Source organism: Lissotriton helveticus, chromosome 5_1, assembly GCF_964261635.1.
Source record: "Lissotriton helveticus chromosome 5_1, aLisHel1.1, whole genome shotgun sequence".
In the NCBI taxonomy this organism is placed as follows: Eukaryota; Metazoa; Chordata; class Amphibia; order Caudata; family Salamandridae; genus Lissotriton; species Lissotriton helveticus.
The window spans coordinates 2,084,768,095-2,084,789,169 of NC_136065.1; the positions used below are offsets into that span (position 1 = coordinate 2,084,768,095).

The window sequence follows — 21,075 nt, forward strand, 5'->3', positions numbered from 1 at the left end:
TTTTTAAGTATATGTGGTGCTAGGAAATGCTTTTCATGTTGTATGATTTATGCACCCTGTTCTGAGCAGCTCTAAAGGTGGCCTTATGATGACGAGGCTGTCGTGCATATTTTGATTTTGCTAGTCAGATTTTGTTCCACCCTATGCTCTTTGCCCCTAATGTTAGTGATTTTCAGGAGATTAGTGTCCAATAGTAGTCTGTTGAGATTATGGGCGTACAATGCGGTTGGTGCCGAATGTGCTTCTGTTACAGGCTGATGTGGTCACTGGGTGTTCGTTTGTGATCTGTTTTACTTTGACTAATTGTGCTTCGTGATGGTTTTGACAGTGGTCCAGTTGGTCCTATCATATGTAAACATTTCCCTTGTAAACATTTCCCTTGTAAATATTATCCGGTGCCAGTTGGCTTCATGTATACCTAGATGAAGGGCCCAACAAATACCCACCTCTTGTCCCGGACGGCACGTTAGTTCAGATTTCCTCACCTGACGTCTGGAATATGTGCCCCCTGTTAGTCCTTATACTTCTCCTCACCACCGCCTTCCTAGTAACACCCTTCTCATATTCCCCGCGCACTCCTTCTCCTCATTTTCCCAACATGGCCACCACTCGAGTTAAGGCTGGAATTAACTGCTACAAAATCATTTATCCTCCCGGCCAGACTAAAGCTTCAGTAAAACGATTGAAGCATAACACGTTTCCTTGATTCCCTTTTTGTTGATCAATTTTACAATGGTCGTTTTGGGAGGCGCAAAAACGATTTTATTTTCTTCACTCACAACACCCCCCCTTGGTCCACCAGCTGATATAATTCCCTTAACGTCACCTCCTCCTCCTCTATCCCTCATGGGAAACAACTAAAGATTTCCCCCTCTGCGTATTTCAACGGCTCCCTCACCATCTCAATCTTTAACAACGGTACTGTCATGATCCAAGGCAAATACACCTGTCTTTCTCTCTTTGCCCACCTCTTCCCCTCCCTACTCCCATCCTCTGCGACCGGGTTTTCCCCTGGCTTTCCATCTAGCTCCACCCATTACTCCCTTTCTCCTCCCCTGACCCCCCTACACTCCAATAGGCTGCACCCTCGGGAGGCACAGGTCGGCCCTCTTCCCTCCCCCTCCCTTGTGCCCTCCTCTCCCTTTCCTCCCACTTCACAGTATGCCCCCCCTTCATCACGTCAGCCTTACCACTAGCTAATACGCTCCTCGTCCAATCTGCACCGTCCGGTACTCCAATCTCATCTCCTCCCCCCTATTCCTACCTGCTACCCCCTTTTTTAGTCCACCCCTCCTCCAACCTCCTCCCCCAGCTAACTTTCCTTATGCCCCCCTCATTCCTCCATCTCCCCCTCCTCTCTACCCCCTCCCCCCCGGCTTCATACCCTGATTTCTCCACAATCCCATTGCATCTCTCTCCTTCCCCCCACTCCGCCAGCAATGCTGTGCTACCCCTTTTTCCCCCATGGTAACCCTTTCCATCTCCCTCCATCCGGCCCAGCAGAACCATTTCCTTTCTTCAACTTCTCCTTCTCCCAACCCCCCTCACTCTGCCAGATGCCGTTCCCTCACAGCCACCTCTCCTAGCCAACAGGACCTCTCCAACCACCTCCCTTCTTTTCCTCCCAAACCTCCTACACTCCTATGACACCTCAAAGTCCTCCCCTCTCCCTCTCCTTCTACCCCACTGCCTTGATCCGCACCCATCTCCCCCTAAATATGTCCTTATTTCCTTTCTTTCGTGCAGTGCCAACAAAGACAACTCTCCCTTCACCTATGATATACCAACCCCCGCTCTCAACCTCCACCTTTCCCAACCTATGAACCCTATACCCCAACTCTCCTCCTGTCCCCCACCTCTCCCTACCTTCCACCACCAGTTTCACCCCCTCCTTTTGCCATCGAGACACCCAACCTTCCGTGCTCTGGCCTACTCTCTCTTGAAATTAAGCTAGGCTCTCTTATCACCTCCATCTCCCAGCTTGTAGCTTCCATTTCACTTTTAAGCTCCAAGATTTCAATTTTCCCATTCACCTCAACTCCTTTGAAAAACTCCCACGAGATGCACCTCGCCCCTCACCCCATCATAGCCAAGCATAACCTGTTGTCTGCAAACATCGTTCACTCACACAAGCCCTTGAATGCCACCCTTCTTCAACTCGCATCTCCGAGTAACCCAACTATCGACACTATTCCGACCATCTCTTCTGTCAGAACCAAGCATCCACCTAAACCCTTCCGTGCACCCCTGTATAAGTACAATATCCCTATCACCCTTCTTAGCCCAAGTGCCCTCGTCACCAAAACAGTCTCGACAGAGCTGCGCTTTCTGCTCCACAACTGCAGATCTGCAATAAAACACAAACTTGAAACCTTTGATACCATCACCCTTCACAATATTGACATGTTCTTCCTAACAGAGACCTGGTTCAACGATACCTCTCACTCTATGTTTGATCTCCTATTACCCACAGGCTATTCTATTTATAGGAATGACAGACCTATCAAAGTTGGGTGAGGTGTTGCAGTCATCTTTAGAACCTCCCTTCAACTTAAGGCTTCTCCCATCAGCGCCTTCGGCACTTTTGAATGTCTATCCCTTGAGCTTCAACTACACCACCGCTCACCCTCAGATTCCATGTCATTTACCGCCCACCTGGCAGCGGCCCTTCGTTTATGGAGGAGCTTACTGACGTCATCAGCGACCAATACTCGCAAAGTGACAATCAGACCTTCGTGGGTGACTTCAATCTCCACTGGGGCTCTCTGCAAGACTCTTCCGCAAACTTGCTGGCCACCTTCCTCTCTACAAATGATTTTATCCAACACTGCACAGAATCAACACACTATAAGTGCTCAATCCTGGACCTTGTTATTTCTAAAGCAGGCATGCTTTCTATCGCTACCCCTATTCATGTAGACTGGTCTGACCACCTCCTCATCCCATTCTCTCTTCACCTAGCACACTCTATATCTCTTGGCCAACCTAAGAGGGCTACCTCCTGGTTCCGTGACACTAAAAATTTTGACACCGTTTCCCTCTGTGAATCAGCTTTGCTGTCACTTCCAAGGCTAGACCCGAACCTAGATGTTGACGATCTCACCTCCCAATGCCTCTCAGTCCTTGCAGTCGAAATCAATAACGTCGCTCCTCTCAAAAGCAAAAAGAAAAGACCCATTCCCTCAGCACCTTGGTTCAACAAATCCCTCTATGAAGAAAGGAAGCACCTAAGGCTCCTGGAGAAACAATGGAGGCAAGCGCCCTCCACCGATAAATTGGCCACGCTTCGTTCAGCAAGATCCAAGTATCACAAGCACATCTTCCTTGGGAAAGCATCACACTTCAGAACCCTCCTTGACTCAGCCAAAAATAGACCCAAAACTATTTGATCTCATCAAGAATACTAACTGCTCTCCCACAACCTCCAAGTTGGAGAATTCTACAAAGAAAGCTGCGGATTTTGCTGTATTCTTTGACGAAAAAGTGAAATCACTTGTGAATCAGGTCGCTCATCCTACCCCTCCAGAGGAGCGCAAATCACTAGCCATTTGGCAGAACTTCGACCCCATCTCTGAAGATGTCCTCCTCAAGTGCATCCTCGAAACAAAGCCCTCCAACCATTCTCTTGACCCTAGTGCCATTGCCATTGACTTCTATACCCATTCTCTTCCCTATTGGACCACTCTGGTCAACCTCTCCCTCTGTCAAGGCTCCCTTCCTGTTCCCTTCAAAACTGGGCAGGTCACCCCTCTGCTTAAAAAACCCACTGCTGGTGCGAATGACCTCAACAACCTCCGCCCCATCACTAACCCACCCTTTCTTGCGAAGATCACAGAAAGATGTGTTGCGAAACAGCTCTCTCGTCATATCAAGGACAATGATCTTCTTGACAATTTTCAGTCCGGCTTCATCCAAAAGTGCAGGACTAAAACAGCCCAGGTGCAAGTGATTGATGACGCGCTGTGGATACTCGATTCGGGGGGTCTTGTCTTCTAATTCTCCTTGACCTTTCTGCAGCCTTTGACACTGTCAATCACAACACCCTCCTCAACACTCTTCAACAGAGAATGGGTATGGAGGGCACTGTGCTTAAATGGTTTGCTTCCTTCCTCTCTGATAGTTCCCAAATGATCAAAATAGCGGACAGTCTTTCATCTCCTTTGGCGGTGGGTCAAGGTGTTCCTCAAGGCTCTATACTTGCACCCACATTGTTCAATCTCTATTTGGAACCACTGGGAAATCTCCTAAGTAAATCCGGGGTCCACTATCATCTCTACGCAGACGACACTCAAATCTACCCCAAGGTTGCCTCCACTCACGATCTCTCCGTCCTAAGCTCTACTCTGGACTCCATTCAAAACTGAATGTCAACACATCAACTGATTCTGAATCCCTCCAAAACTGAATTCCTCCTCCTCTCCTCCTCACTTTCTCCTCCCCCGGTATAATCATGGATGGACCAGATGAATCTACTGAACAATAAACCCATCATTGTCGACAGCGCAAAATCTCTTGGTGTGATACTCAACACAAAACTCAATCTACTCTCCCACATTAATTCAATTGCAAAGTCTGCTCGATACCAACTGCGCCTTCTTTGGGGGATTTCGTCGCTTCTTCCCGGAGCAGACCTTAAAACCCTGGTCCAATCGCTGGCCCTCTCCAGACTAGACTACTGCAATTCTCTTCTTACTGGCCTCCCCAAATCCCACCTGTCCCCCCCTTAAGTCTGTTCTCCATTCAGCAGCTTCTTTCATTTATGAGGCCAAAAGAAGCGACCACATCACACCCATGTTATCCACCCTCCGCTGGCTTCCAATCGAGGCAAGATCTATCTACAAAACTGCCTGCATCACCCACAAAGTCTTGCATTCCTCCTCTCCTCGCTACCTGGCGAATAAACTGAAACTCTCTGGAGGCTCTAGAGCATCACGAAATGCGGGAAATCTACTGCTTGAACCTCCCAGTTTCAAGAAGGAAAGATCGATGGCCCAATCCTTTTCAGGCAACGCAGTGAGAATCTGGAACTCACTTCCGCCTCAGCTCCGGACCACCACCTCCTCCCAGGCCTTCAAAACTGACCTCAAAGTTAATTCATGCCCTCTCTATTATCTGAAGGAAGACCTTTTAGTATAGAACATTTCTATTCTCCATGACTATGGAAGTGCCTTCCCAGTGTGTTCTTGTGGTTTGAGAGTCTGCCATTTATTGCAGTATTACCCTTTTACCTGTGTTTGGTACTTTTTTGTAACATGCACACATCACTTTTCTCTTGTAACACACTGTCTGCTACCTCTTACATTTTGTTTGCTTTCCATACTTGCACAAGTGCCACCATTGCCTACGTAACGTTTTGTCTTGTGTTTGAGTGTCCTCCATTTATTGCAGTATTATTCCTCTACTTATACTTTGTATGCTTTTGTAACCTGCACACATGTCACTTTTTCCTCCTGTAATGCACCGTTTGCTACCGCTTGTATTTTGTTTGCTCACGATTGTCACTTTTGCCTCATGTAATGTAATGTTTACTTTTGTAATTTGTTCTCTTTTAATGTTCTCCTGTATCAGTTCTGTTCCTATTGTGAAGCGCTCTGACACCTTCGGGTAAAGTCCGCGCTATATAAACACGCATAAATAAAATAAATAATAAGTAAGAGGGGGAGGGGTGGGTTGGAGGGACAGGGGCCAGGAACACAGATAAGTGGTGGGTGTAGATGAAATAGTACCTGTATAACGGTGCGAGTGGCGAACACACTTCAATTAAAATCAGAGGTGGCAGCTGCCAATCCGAGATGGAGGACAGGAAAAATCAAATAATACAAATATAAACGTACCTTTCCTACCATCCGCCACGATCTTCTGCTCCCGCGACACGCTGCTCCTCTGCTCCCGTCCCGGCACTACAATTCGCATGGGCACAGGCTTCCACACCCCAACCAATCCCAGGGCTTCTCCCTGCATCAGAAAAGTGTTGGGATTGGGCAGAGCGGGCCAGTTTTGCCCTCCAGCAGGTTCTGGGAGCATGTGCCCCTGAGCACTAGGATATCTCCAAAGAACAGCCTGAAGATATCGAAGTGTGCATGTCGGTTTCGCCGGCCGTGGCTGGCCGGCAAAACCGACATACGCACTTTCACTGTCTACCACTCCTCCTCCCCCTGCTGTGTGACACTGCAGCCTGGCCCCGCCCACCCCTTGTCTAGAAGGACTGGAAGTATAATGAAATAACAATAAAATGGTTTTGTTGTCATTTTATTTTTCTTCTGATGGCTGCATGTCAGCACTGGGGTGATGCTCCTGATTAAAATGAATCAGTCTGTACTTTGGCCCATGCGCCACACAGAGAAAAGGAAATGACACAGGTGCGTGCTGGCCAACTACGAAGCAGCAAAGAAGAGTGGCACTAAAATCAACGAATGGTATGCAATAGGCAGGCTGCAAGCTCCTCGTACATAATAATCTCGAAAAGACAGCACATGCGCTGGCTAGTCGAGACCTAAAATTGCCACCCATTCTAATCTGGCAAGTGCCCCAAGTCCTTGTGCAAGTCTTTTGAGTTAAAGACCATACAGAGACAGGTTTTATGGCCAAGATGAGCGGTTTATGATCAGCCTTTCTTGTTTGTCGTCAAAAAGACTGATGCCATGAGCTTGGGCTGCACAATGCTAGATGGGTATGTGTTTTATGATATGCTTCCTGGGCCTGAGAGCACATCGCTAGCTACGTTGGCACAGGGAGGAAGGGGACGAAACATATAGGACGACTTTCCCTTTTGGTCGAATTTTAAATAGGGGGTCACTTATAACACACCTTTATTCGGTCTACCCGTTTGGCTGTGCAAAAATAGATGTGCTCACAGGCCCATAAAACATGCTATTAAACATGTTATTTATTGTGCAAAACACATTCTCTTCAGAAGAGATAGCTGCCTTCAGGGTCTCAAGGCACTGGGGGGCTCAGTTGAGTGCTGGGGTCATCCAAAGAGCCAGGTTTTGAATTCCTTCCTACCTGGGATAGTGTGTGGGCTTGCCAGAGGTAGAGGCGGAGGTTATTCCAGGCCTTGGCTGCGAGGTAGAAGAAGGACATGCCTCCCGTTCTGGTCCTGTAGATGCGTGAGACGGTGGCTAGAGAGATGTCTGCTGATCGGAGTTGTCTTTTGTGTGCGTGGAAGGAGAGGCGGTTGTTCAGGTAAGTTGGTTCAGTGTTGTGCAGGGCCTTGTAAGAGGAGCTTGAAGGTAATTCTTCTTTTGAGTGGGAGCAAGTGGAGATCGCGGAGGTGTTGTGTGACGGGGGATGTTGAGGATTAGTCTGGCTGCTGCGTTCTGTATGGTCTGAACTTTGTAAAGGAGTTTCTTGTTGATTCTGGCGTACATCGATTTGCCGCTGTCTAGTCTGCTACTGATGAGGGCGTGCATGATGGTTTTTTCTGGATTCGGATGATATCCATCTGAATGTCTTTCGAAGCATGCAGAAGGTGTTGAAGCAGGCCAAGGATACGGCGTTGATCTGGCAGTTCATTAGGAGCGATGAGTCTAGTATGATGCCATGGTTTTGTGGGAGGATTTCCAAATGGTGGGGGGCCACTAGGAGTCATCCAATGCGAAGGGAGTGGAGCCCAGGATGAGGACTTCTGTTTTCTGAGTTGAGTTTCAGGCAGCTGTTCTTCATCCAGCTTTCATCCCTTCTTGTAAGTTGTGTTTGATGATGTTGGGTTCGTTGGTGAGGAAGAGGACAGCTGGGTGTCATTGGTGTAAGTGACGATGTTGAGCCTGTGGTTCCTGACGATCGGTGTGAGGGGCCCATGTAGATGTTGAAGAGGGTGGTGCTGAGGGAGGAGCCCTAAAGCACTGAACAGTTGGTCTCTGTCAGTTCCAACGGGTAGGGCGGGAGTCTGACTTGCGGGGTTCTGCTGATGAGGAATGAGCCTATCCAGTCAAGAACCTTGTCGCTGATGCGGGCGTCGTGGAGTCTTGTGGCTAGGGTGCGGTGTCGAAAGCAGTCGAGAGGTCCAGGAGGATGAGGGCTACCATTTTGCCCCGGTTGAGGAACGAGCAGATGTCGGTGGCGGCAGCGAGTAGGGCAGTCTCTGTTCTGTGGTTGCTGGGGAATCCAAATTGGGAGATGTCCAGAATGTTGTTAGCATCAATGAAGTTTGTTAGCTGAGTGTTGATGGCCTTTTCGATGACTTTGGCTGTGAATGGAAGCAGAGAGATGGGTCTGAAGTTTTTGAAGTCTGTCATGTCGGTGGAGGGTTTCTTCAAGAAGAGGGTGAGCTCGGCGTGTTTCCAGTCATCAGGAAGGTCGTGGTCTCGAGGGAGCAGTTGATCGTCTGATGTATTTCGGGTGCGATGGCCAACCTGCTCTGTGGAAGATGTGGGATGGGCAGGGGTCTGAGGGTGCCCCAAAGTTGATGCTTTTCATGGTTCTCAAGGTGATTTCTACCGCGAGCGGGGCCCAATTAAGCAGGGTTTGTTGGGTGGCATTGCTTGGAGGGGAAGCAGGAGTGGTGTGGAAGTCATGGTTTTTGAAGTTGTCGTAGATCATCTTGATCTTAAGGTGGAAGAAGGAGCTGAGTCTGTTGCAGAAGTCTTGGGAGGGTAGGACTCCTGTTGTTTCGCTGCAGGGTTTGGCAAATTCCTTGATGATGGGGAAGAGTTCTTTGGTATTGTGGGTATTGGTGAGAATTCTGCATTGGATGTATTTCTTCCTTGTGGATTTGATGAGATGGTTGTGTGCGGTGGTGGCTTCTTTGTAGGCGGCAATAGTTTCTGGGGTTTTGTTGTTCCTCCATTGTCTTTTCGAGTCGCTGGTAGGAGCGTTTGGATACTTGGAGCTCAGAGGTGTACCAACTTGCTTTCTTGATGTGTCTTCCTGTGGTTTTCTTGAGGGGGGCCAGTTTGTCGGCACAATTCATGATCCAGTGGTAGAGGTTGCATGCTGCATTGTTGGCATCTGGCGTAGTCGGAGGTAGGGTTCTGATGAGGGCAGAGGTGAGCTGGTCTTCATAAGTTTGTGCCAGCTTCTACAGGGGAGGCCTTGGGTTTGCTTGTGCATGGTGGGTTTTTTGAAGAAGAAGTGGATGTAGTGGTGATCTGTCCAGAGGAGTTCTGTGGTGTGGCTGTAGGAGACGCTTTCTCCTTCAGCAAAGAAGTGTGTGTCATGCTGTGTGAGTGGGTGCAGTGACTAGTTGTTTGAGCCTTATACTGTTGAAGTTCTCTTGGAGGGAGGTGGTATTTGGGACGTAATGGTTGTCTAGGTGAAAGTTAAGGTGTCTGAGCAGGATGTAGTCTATGGAGGCGAGGCTGTGGCGTGCGATGAGGCCGGTGATGGCGTTGGTGAAAGGAGTGTGGGGGCTGGGTGGCCTGTAGATGAGGGTTCCTTGGAGAGTCGTTTGAGGGTTGGTCTGGATCTGGAAATGGAGGTGCTTCATGAGGGTCGTTGTATCGTCTGAGGTGGTGGTCATCGCGCAGAGGGTGCTATTGTGAATGATGGCGATGCCTCCTCCTGGGCAGGTGGGTCGGTTCTTTTGCAGGATCTTGTATCCATTGGGAATGGCAGTGGCAATGTCAGATGTCGGATGTACTACAGCTTTGATCCTACTGGATCTCGGCACTGCGGTTGACACAGTGTCCCACCAGATCCTGCTGCAGCGCTTGGAGTATATCGGCATCGGCGGCTCTGCCCTGGGCTGGTTCACTTCCTTTCTATCGGAAAGAAACTTCCAAGTGCCTGTCCCCCCTTCTTCTCCCAGGTGCATGCTTTCCATCAAGTGGTTCGGCAGGGCTCGGCTCTGAGCCCTACCCTATTTAACATCTACAATCAACCCCTAGCAGCAGTAGCCAGGAGCAGAGGTTTAACTGTGGTATCCTATGCGGATGACACACAGTTGGTGGTAGCACTATCAAATGATTCTGCACATGATGAGCTCAAGTTTAAGGAACATCTAACAGCTATCGAAGACTGAATGACCGCCAACTGCCTCCAACTTAATGTCAGTAAAGCAGAGATCTTGTTGGTGGGTAACGATACCCATCTGCGGAGTGAGCATTGGTGGCAATCCACTCTGGGCCTCCCGCCTGCCCCAAAGCAGATAGTAAAAAATCTTGGAGTATGGGTGGACTCCGCTCTTTTCAGGCTCAAACAAAAATGGTAGCCGTGTTCTGCTATGGGCTCCTACATGGGCTTAAACCATTGCTGGGATTCTTCGATCCCACCATCCATCTGGTGATCATCCAGGCCACAATACTTTCCAGGCTGGATTATTGTAGCTCCCTATACCTAGGGGCTAATAGAGCAGAGATACTTCTCCTTCAAGGGCGCAAAATGCTGTGGTCCAAACACTTCTCGGCTTGCCGGGATCCTGTTCCACCACCGACTCTATCCGCAGACTACATTGTCCCCTGGTGGAGAAACGTATCCAGTTTAAAACTCTCTGTATAACCTATAGAATCATGAATCTCCAATGCCCCGATGTCATGGCTAATCTCCTTATACCCTACATATCCACCCGCCAGCTGCGCTCCAAGGGTGAACACCTGGTGGTTGTTCCTCGGGTTAAGAGAGTATGGGCAGGAGGGCTCCCTTTCGTGCTCTAGCTCTAAAGCTTTTGAACTCCCTCCCTGTGTGTATCAGAAGTATACAAAACCACGCTCTATTCTGTAAAGCCATAAAATCCTATCTTTTTCCTGCATAATCGGTTTCTCTGTGCGTCACCCGGTCTGCCTATGACAGTTGCATTTTAGCGCTTGGACGCCCCTTTGCTAAGGCAGCTGTATGGTCTATAAAAATCATAACATAACATGACAGGTGTGGAGATGGCATTGATCCAGGTTTCTGTGAGGAAGGCGATGTTGGGCGAGTCGGTGTTAAGGAGCTCCCAGATTTCTATGGCGTGCTTGTGTAGGGAGCGTATTTTGAGGAGAATGCAGTTGAGTGGTTTGTGGGGGGTGAAGTCCAGGAACCTGGGGGCTGCTGCTGGAAAATGGAGATGGTTGAAGGTGCAGTGTCAAGAGGAGAGAGGGCCTTGGGTGTGGGTTAGTGTAGAGAGCTGGCAGTTGTTGCTTTGTCCAGGGTTGAGAGCGTGGAGTGTGCTGGAGTTGTAGCGGAGGCAGGTCGGAGGACCAGGGTCCCTGGTGCTGGTCATGGTCAGGTCTCGGACGGGTGCAGATGTGCTTGCCTTTGGCATGGCCGCTGCGCCCGGCTGCCATTAATTAAGAGTGTGGGGAGGGTGGTCAGCTGGGAGGCAGGAGCAGGAAGGACAAACTGGAGTGGGGAGGGGCCGCAGTGGTAGCAGTGGCAGGGACAAAGCACAGGGAGCACGAGGGAAAAGAGAGAGAAGAGAGAAAGGAACGCTGGTACCAGTCTTGTTCTTCTTGGCAATGTGTTCCTTGAGGCACAGCTTAGTGTCAAGGATGGTTCGAGCGCGGGTACCAGTCTTCTTCTTCTTGGCAGTGTGTACCTCGAGGGACAGCTTGGCGTCTAGGATAATTCGAGAACGGGTAGCAGTCTTGTTCTTCTTGGTAATATGTTCCTCGAGGGAGAACTTGGTGTCAAGGATGGTTTGAGCTTGGGTACCAGTCTTGTTCTTCTTGGCAATGTGTTCCTTGAGGGACAGCTTGGTGTCAAGGGTGATACCAAGTGCCTTTGGCGCTGATCCAAAGTTGGGCTTTGAATCATCTAGTCAGGTCCATGTCATTGTGCCAAGCTTTATCTAGTTGTTGCTTTTTGTTTTGGTCAATAGGAGAACATTTGTTTTGGTGTGGTTAAACCTTCTTTTAACCCCTCCAGCTGAGACTTTTGGATTTCAGGTTGGTATGGTACCACATGGTGTTGTGAATCAGTTTCCATAAAATATATCAGCAGCTGAATTAAATGAATTCTTAAACTTAATAGAAAATACATTTGTGCTATATATATTTAGATGTCTTATATGAGAATTTAAAGCAACACCATTTGAGTCCTGGGACTGATGTCGGAATCCCAGGTCTCAGCATCAAAGGGGACTGGTATAGGAATCCCAGGACTCAGCATCGGAGGGGGGAGTGGTATAAGAATCCCAAGACTCAACATCAGAGGGGACCAGTAAAGGAATCTCAGGGCTCAGCATCAGGGGGCACTGGTATAGGAATCCGAGGACTCTGCGTGAGAGGGGAGTGGTACAGGAATCCCAGGGCTCAGCATCAGAGGGGAGTGGTATAGGAATCCCGGACACAGCATCAGAGGGGACTGGTATAAGAATCCCAGGACTCAGCATCGGAGGGGTGTGATATAGGAATCCCAGGACTTAACATCAGGGGGAACCGGTATAGGAATCCCAGGACACAGCATCAGAGGGGACTGGTATAGGAATCCCAGGAATCAGCATTAGGGGGGAGTGGTATAGGAATCCCTGGAATCGGCATGAGAGGGGAGTGGTATGGGAATCTCAGGACTCTGCGTCGGAAGGGAGGGGTATAGGAATCCCAGACTCAGCATCAGAGGGGAGTGGGATAGGAATCCCAGTACTCAGCTCACAGGGTAATGGCATAAGAATCCCCAGACTCAGCATCATAGGGGAGTGGTGTAAGCATCCCAGGACTTAGCATCAGAGGGGAGTGGTGCGTTCACCCAGCACCAAATCTGCTCTGTGCGGCTAAATGCGGTATTTCATGCAACTGGAAAACTATACCTCAAATAAGTACTTGGTATTGCTGGTTTGTCTTATTTTTATACAAATGTAATGCATTGATCATTTGCAAATGTAGTAATTCATGCTTAAGTTGTGTCCACAAACAGCTATGAGACCTATTGATCAATGAAAAAATAGTGTAGATAAGGGTCTAGGGGGAATTGATTAAGGACTGATAACACCTCCGCTCCCCAATCACAGTTTACACAACTAATAAGGAGATGCCCAGTCGAATCTGAAAGGAACTGAAAACAACTGAATTGCTGCAAAGATGTGGAAACCCGATTCTGATCGTTTGCCCACCACCTGGCTAGATTCAAGAGTCCATCGGCCCACCCTTACTGGTGGAACATCGTCATCTGGAGCTCAAGGAGATTCAGGTCTAGGACCACAGCCCTGAGCCATCTTGCCCCGCTGGGTACCTGACCTCATGCTCCTAAATGACTCATGCCAAGGTGAATGTTCAAACCGTATGTACTCTAGTGCAGTGCAGTGCTAAAGTGTGTGAAAATTAAAAATACCTACTTGGACAAAAAATATGTTTATTAAGGATTATCTAAGTGCCATGCTTAAAATAACCTGATAGTATGAAAAATATTAACTATCTCCTGGCTACAAACTAGTGCGGTCAACATGTTTCAGCCGTAAGGGTCCACTGACCCGGCTTTCTTCAGGACCTAGATGTTAAGTATTATGAGCTACTGCAGGAAAGAATTATAACAAGTGCAAAAATGTGTTAAAGAATCAGAATATTAAGGTAAAGTTGTGGCCCTCGCCACCCTACCCGACATGCAAAATATGTATTTGCAGATAAGAGCTACCTCTTCTTTCCTAGAAGACAAATAAAGAAATGTGTGGGTCAAAATTTGCTCAAAAAAAGGTAATCCAACATAATACAACATCAGCTATTGACATTCCGTAGTGCAGTTGTGCACCTCTCATTAAAAACCCAAGTCGTAGTTTTTTGAAAATCCAAGCCTCATTTTTTATTATTAAAAAGACTGATTCTCACTTACCCAGCTTTATGTGGGAGGAAAGCCTCACCTCACCCGGCTGACTGCTCGGAGAAGGAAGCCCCGCTCTGTTTACAAAGAAAGTAAGACAATGAAGTTGCTCAGTGATGCCACTCTGTCTAAATACTTTGTATACGTGTTAAACATTCTTTAAAAACCAAGATCAAAAACAACCCAGAAACACTCAGCTCCTGATAGAGTCAAAATACAGGAAGGCTAAACCTCCCTATCTTGCAGTGGGACCTTCCTTGTAATACAGGGAGGGTCTTTGTCTATAAGCAACCTCTCTGCTCATTTGTTTAGTAAATATACTTAGAAGACAAGTCAAACGTTCATGAGACAGTAAACCACTATAGGTATGGGACAGAGGAAAGATAAAAATAAAGAGAACCACCCTTCCCATGCCAGAGGAAACGGGGGACAAAGGTTCCAGTAAAAGTCCCAGACACACACTCAGAGCGACTCTTTCCTCTTTACCTGTCCGTCGGTGATCCAAACAAGACTGCGAGCAGTCTGGGAGGTGACGATAGGGAAAACAGGGCTGCTTAAATACTCGCCCTGATTGGCTGTAATTGAGCTAAATGTTCGCAGCTGCTGATAACGAGATACCGGCTGATCTCAAGCCGATCAAGCAGACTCCCTCGCGAGACACTGTACAGTGCGCATGCGCATTAGTAAGCACCGGTCTCACGTGCACTACGTATTCTGCTGCTCCCAAATTGGCTACTTTACACACGCATGCTCAAAGCTATGTGCCACGGGGTAAGCTAGTTAATGGCGCGCGCGTAAAACATTGAACACTACCTCCATAGCTGATCCGCCTACATTCAAGGGGCAGAGTCAGCACAAGTAGCGCATGCAATGTTGAACACTACCACCATAACTGATCCGCCTACGTTCAAAGGGGCAGAGTCAGCACAAGTAGTAATTAGTACTATGTGCCACACATTAAGATGTGCGTGTAGTATATGGCTCATTTTAGGGAAAGCCTCCTATTAGAATACATCGCTGTTACCTGAACAAAAAAGGGGGGACTAAAGCATAATTACGGATCCAGCTGACTTACAATTACGACTATCGTAACACAGGGGGTATATGGGTGTAAATCAAAGACAGTATCTGATATTTATTCCTGGCTTGTCTCCTAAATATGGTTGTAGCTCAAAAAAGAGCCAAGGCTCATCTATAATATTGTTGCAACTTAGTTGTAAACTAACAACATATTTATAGATTTGCAACGGAACAAGGGTAGATATAGACTAAAAAGGGTTTCTTTTAGTATCAGATCAAGAGTCTCAAAAGGTGGCTATAGCATATGCAGTAGATCCTCAGATCGAAACCCATGGTATATGGTCATTAAGGCCCTCGATATCCATTTTTAAACGGAAAATCCATTTTTGCTCCTTAATGAACAAAAAGAGAGAAATGTCCGATACATGTTGAGGAATGAAGGGTTTCTCCAACACAAACCACCTCAAATCATCAGCCTTATGGTGTTTAAGGAGGAAATGATCAGTGAGACAGGTAGATTGTTTTCTACAACGTATGGTACTTTTGTGCTCACTGATGCGCAACTTCACCTTTCGTGTGGTGTGGCCAATGTATTTGAGAGAGCATGGGCATGTAATCATGTATATTACATCTTCCGAGTTACAATTGGTATGATTCTGAAGTATCCAGGGACGGTTGGTACCTATGTCCACTGAGACCATTTTGGTGGTTTGTGGGCAAACGCTGCACGAGCCACACGGATGGTGGCCTCGCACAGGAGGTAGTCTCCATAGAGTGTTGGTATCTTTCGCGGGCTGAGTCATCTAAAAGAATGTTGCACCATATTGAGGAGTGCTGCTCTGACACCAACATTTATAGTTTAATGAGTTTATGGTCTTCACCCATTTATGCTCAAATATAATTTAATGGAGCGTGGTGATTTGTTGTTGCCTAAAGGTTGCTGAATCAGTTCTTCATCCGAGATAACCTTTCAATGTAACAGACATTCTTAAATCCTGAGATAATAAGCTAACTTTCCAACAATTCTGCAGGCACCCATAAGGAAATGAAGCCACTCTCTACTGCACAGCTCATCCATGGAAAAATGAACGAATGCCTTCTTTCCGCATTGCGTTTCAAGGAGATAGCCATATTAGGATAATTAGTGTCTGCTGAGAGGTGATGCATCAGCTCGCATTGGCACTAATATATGTATGCCCAGTATAGGTCCAGATCTTCAGAATATTCCCAGAGGCAGGATTACATATAGTCATATTAAATGGAACTCATGTACACACGTAGAGCCCGATTCACAGAACTAACTTAAGACAACATCCTAAACTTACTACCATTTTGGTATTCACAGAAGACACTTACTCATTGATGAATAAATGCCTTCTGTGAATACCAAAATGAGTAAGTGCCCTTACTCATTTGGTATTCACAGAATGCACTTACTTGAGTAAGTGCCTTCTGTGAATCCCAAAATGAGTAAATGCCTTCTATGAATACCAAAATTTGTAAATAGTAGTAAGTTTAGGATTTTGTCTTAAGTTAGTTCTGTGAATCGGGCCCATAATGCTTACCCTGAAAGTCTCTATTGGTTCCTGCCCTCTTGGACTGACATTGGACACCTTCTCCTAACACGCTTGTCGAAGTCTGTCCTACTTTGGTTTCCATGTAGTAACCAGTTCTTCCTCTCTTTTGCAACCGCCCCATGGTTTTACACCTGGACATTTTAATTCCTAGCGCCAGGAGACCAGTCCTCTGGTCTAGACAGCACTATACAGTTGGCCTGTATTCCTGCTTTGCATTCATGTTTTCTTTCTTCAATTGACCCTCTCATAGGCTTGTGAGTTTGATCTGTGTGCTCGGGTGCTTTGATCTTACTACCGCAAGTAATTGTTATGAAAATTAAAAACACATAACAACTAATATAAATGAACATTCTAACAGAATATGATACCCTTATAACTATCTCCATTTGCTAAGATTAAAAATAGCTGTTTTCTTATCACTTGGTATGTATTGCCAATGTTTTTGTATCTTGTATGTGTTATGCAAAAATGTAAATACAATTCATTATACAAGAAAACTGTGGAACCCTGGAAGTCATATTAAAATTGTGTTTTTATAATTCCAGGTTAAATACTTTCAGCATACAGCCGGCCATGGGGTAAGTGGAAGGACAAAGGGTAAAGCGTGTGAGATTGGGAGGCATGACAGCAGGTGAGAGGACAAAGGGGCGACATTCAGAGGAAGAGAAGGAGAACAACGGGTGTACAAACCGTTTGAGGGGGTTCCAGGAGGGAGACTTGGTCTAAGTGACGGAGCGAAGTACAAATTGTCACAAGGGGTACTGGGATGGAGATATTGGATAATTGACAGACCAAAGTGCAGATTTCCAGGGGTAGCAGGATGGAACTATGGACAGAGTAAACAACGTGTGAACCATAAGAGAGGAGCCTGTGACAGAGCCATGGGGTCAGTGACACAAGAAAGTACACTGTCATGGAACACTGAGAGACAGGTCATATAAAATCAAAGCAAAAACCTCTCAGGAAGCACAGAGAGAGACACTTGTGATCAGAGAGTACCAAATGCAAACTATAATCAAGTTATGAGAGGCAGACCTGGGATCTGAGACAGAACAAAGCACAGACTGCCAGGAAAGAGTGAGAGAGAGAGAATGAGTTAGAGAGAGAGAGAGAGAGAGAGAGAGAGAGAGAGAGAGAGAGAGAGAGAGAAAACAAAGCACTAACTTTCAGGTAACACAGAGAGACGGGGTCACATGGAACACTGAGCAAGAGACACTGGTCAGAGACAGAACACAGCACAAACTGATATGAAGTCACAGACCGAACAAAGTACAAAACTGTCAGGGAACACTGTGACAGAGAGACATTGGGTCAGAGACAGTACAAAGCAAAAACTGTTAGGGGTAAGAGACAGAACAAAGCACTAACTTTGAAGCACGAGATAGAAGGTCAGGGCAATCAAGGCCTGCACCAGTAAGTATAAAAAATTGAAAAGTACGGGCAGAAATGGCAGTGCAAAGAGCTGAGAACTTGACCTTTCTAGTTCCCACAATTTTGGGTTGCCAAAAACACAAGGTACAGAATAGCTCAGCACATACTCAAAAATCAGAATATGATATCAAATAGTACAGTACAGTATCCAGGTTAATGATTGTCAAACATGACATAATCTCCCAAAAGAAAAGTTTGAGACTTCAGATTCTTGTGAAAAAATATCCTTCTTTTATTCTTTTAAATGATGATTTTTCTTTGGACTTCATTAAAAACACAATACAGATTCATAGCCGACGCGGCGCGTTTCGTTCCCACAGGACTTCTTCAAGGCTATAAAGATACATACTTACAAAACATGTATTATTAAATATGATTGCAAACAAACATTACTACAATCATAAATATACAAAATCATTTACTAATACAAAAATTGAATCACATTGGTAGATTATTATGTATATGTCTTAATCATAATAACATATTTTACTGATAAAGCAAAAGTTATGACAGAATAGTCATGAAAACAGGGAGATCATTATGCTGACGAACTGTACAAAAACATGTGTACAGCATGTAACCGTGAAGGCAGATTGCATCACATTGGAAGATTGTTATTCATTATATGAATGTTATTGTAAAGGCAGACTGTATCACATTGGGAGATTGTTATTCATTATATGGATATCTGAATCATGATGACATATATCACTGGTAGAACATAGACTACAACAGGATGATCATATGAATAGGGAGATCTTTATGCTAATAAGAATTACAAAAAAAGTGTATATACCATTTAACCTTAAAAACAAATTGCAGAACATAATACAGGAATGGTATTGTTACACCTAAGCACATTCCTAATGTGTTCGAAATATCTTGACTACTATTGTTCATATATTGTATAGTTTTTTTCTTCTTCTATACATTTCTGTACTGTTTTCTGTAACTTTCCAACTGATCTGGTAGGCCTAGCCTACCTGTTTGTGTTTTAATTGGTACATGATCATGGCAGACAACATCAATTCCTGATGTATCCGATAAAAAGGTACAACAAATTTAGTTCAGAAACGAAAATACATCCAAATATCATGACCTATACATTCAAGGGAGGATCCTAATTGTGTTGTACACAATGTTAAGGGACATACCTTAATCAAAGGTAATGCCACCGTTGTTGTTAGTAATTGTAGTGATTCAAACGTTGGAGAGTATTAACAACACAACTTTCTGTAACCAAAGTACACAAGATTTTCTTTAGTGAACTCACTAAGCCATAATTCAAAATGTATACAATTATACAAATTATACAAAAAAATATACAATATATGAACAATAGTAGTCAAGATATTTCGACATAATAGGAGTGTGCATAGGTGTAACAAAACCATTCCTGTATTACGTTGTGCAATTTATTTTTACGGTTACATGGTACATACACGTTTTTTGTACATCTTATTAGCATAAAGATCTCCCTCTTCTTATGATTATCCTGTCGCAGTCTTTGTTCTACCAGTGAGATATGTCATCATGATTAAGACATCTATATAATGAATACACTCTCCCAATGTGATGCAATCTGCCTTTACAGTGACATCGATATAATGAATAACAATCTCCCAATGTGATGCAATCTGCCTTACGGTTACATTCTGTACACACACATTTTTGAAAACACAAAAATTGTCTGCCCCCTATAATTAATCTGGCGGCTCGACTAGAGTCCTATATTTACAAAATGCAGAGATGAGCTCACTGAGACCAGAAACCAGACCACATAGTCACAGTCACAAAATGTTAGAAAAATGTAAACATTGTTTTATTTATTTTCTTCAATTTAGCTATATCATTTCATTTCAGGAAGGTAAAGACAGACAAGTGATATTACACAAAGAATAATTTGATAGACACCCCACACAAACCTACATTTCTTCAATCAAACTACACAGCTAACACACTCATTCTGCAACATAGCAAATTTCATACTCTCAGTCATACCCATGCATTATTCACTTGTTCCAAACTCATCATACTTCAAGAGTCAGATGTAGCACAAATACTCTGTCCTGGAAAATCTCCCCGACACAGGATTGGACACAAGATGGCAGAATAACAGGACAAACTACAAAACGCCAAGGTGCGTTTCGGTGCAATGCCAGGTCTAGGGCCACACCTTCAGCAGGGCAGTCAGAGTAGGAAAGGGGGAAGGGGACACAGCATACAATCTGCAATAATTAAAAAGTTTCAATTTTACATACATATTATTAATATGGACAGTTTTAACACATTTTTTGATAATTAATATGTTACTTAACGGCTTTGTCACAGTTCTGGTGAAAAACATTGAGCTCAAAAACTTGCATAGAAGGTTTCAACAGATAACTATAATAGACAAATATCAACAGAAGAGGAATGCCAATTGGCAACAAAAGAAACACAAGATACATACACATACATATTCACTACTCTTCCCATCGAAGGTGGAAAGAGAATGAAACAGTGGTCCCCCAGCCCATCACCACTTATTTCGCACCTTAAGGGCTCGAGTGTCGACCCTCCTGCTGGATCGCTAGGCAGGAAACTGATTTCAATAGCTAACAGACTTGTGGGACGCAGCGGCCACCCTGGATATTTTGTTGCATCCATCAAACTAGTTTCCATCTCCCCTGGCGGACAACTTTAAACTTTTAGACATTCTCGGCTTTGTTTTCTGTCTTGTTATTGTCCTTAGAATCTTCTTGATACCATTTCACGGGCATTCACTGTTTTCTAACTTTGTTAACCATCGAAAAGAATTGGGATGTACAATGTTTTGTTCCGGTTTGGAAACCACGATACTGACTTCCTTTGTTTGCAAGTGAGTATCAGTCTCGCTCATTATTTGAGCGCCTTTAAAGTTGTCCGCCAGGGGAGATGGAAACTAGTTTGATGGATGCAACAAAATATCCAGGGTGGCCGCTGCGTCCCACAAGTCTGTTAGCTATTGAAATCAGTTTCCTGCCTAGCGATCCAGCAGAAGGGTCGACACTCGAGCCCTTAAGGTGCGAAATAAGTGGTGATGGGCTGGGGGACCACTGTTTCATTCTCTTTCCACCTTCGATGGGAAGAGTAGTGAATATGTATGTGTATGTATCTTGTGTTTCTTTTGTTGTCCATTGGGATTCCTTTTCTGTTGATATTTGTCTATTATAGTTATCTTTTGAAACCTTCTATGCAGTTTTTTGAGCTCAATGTTTTTCACCAGAACTGTGACAAAGCTGTTAAGTAACTTATATTAATTATCAAAAAATGTGTTAAAAACTGTCCATATTAATAATATGTATGTAAAATTGAAACAGTTTTTAATTATTGCAGATTGTATGCTGTGTCCCCTTCC

The 21,075-nt window shown here is 45.3% G+C and overlaps 1 protein-coding gene across 1 annotated transcript in view; it reads left to right on the plus strand.

The window, feature by feature from the left end:
- Positions 1-21,075, plus strand: part of LOC144754006 (E3 ubiquitin-protein ligase TRIM58-like) — a 249,824-nt gene that overhangs the window by 96,490 nt on the left and 132,259 nt on the right. The window contains exon 3 of the mRNA XM_078641524.1: positions 16,811-16,843. Within this exon, the coding sequence (XP_078497650.1) occupies positions 16,839-16,843 (5 nt within the window). The 5' untranslated portion in view covers positions 16,811-16,838. The remainder of the gene's footprint in view (positions 1-16,810; positions 16,844-21,075) is intronic.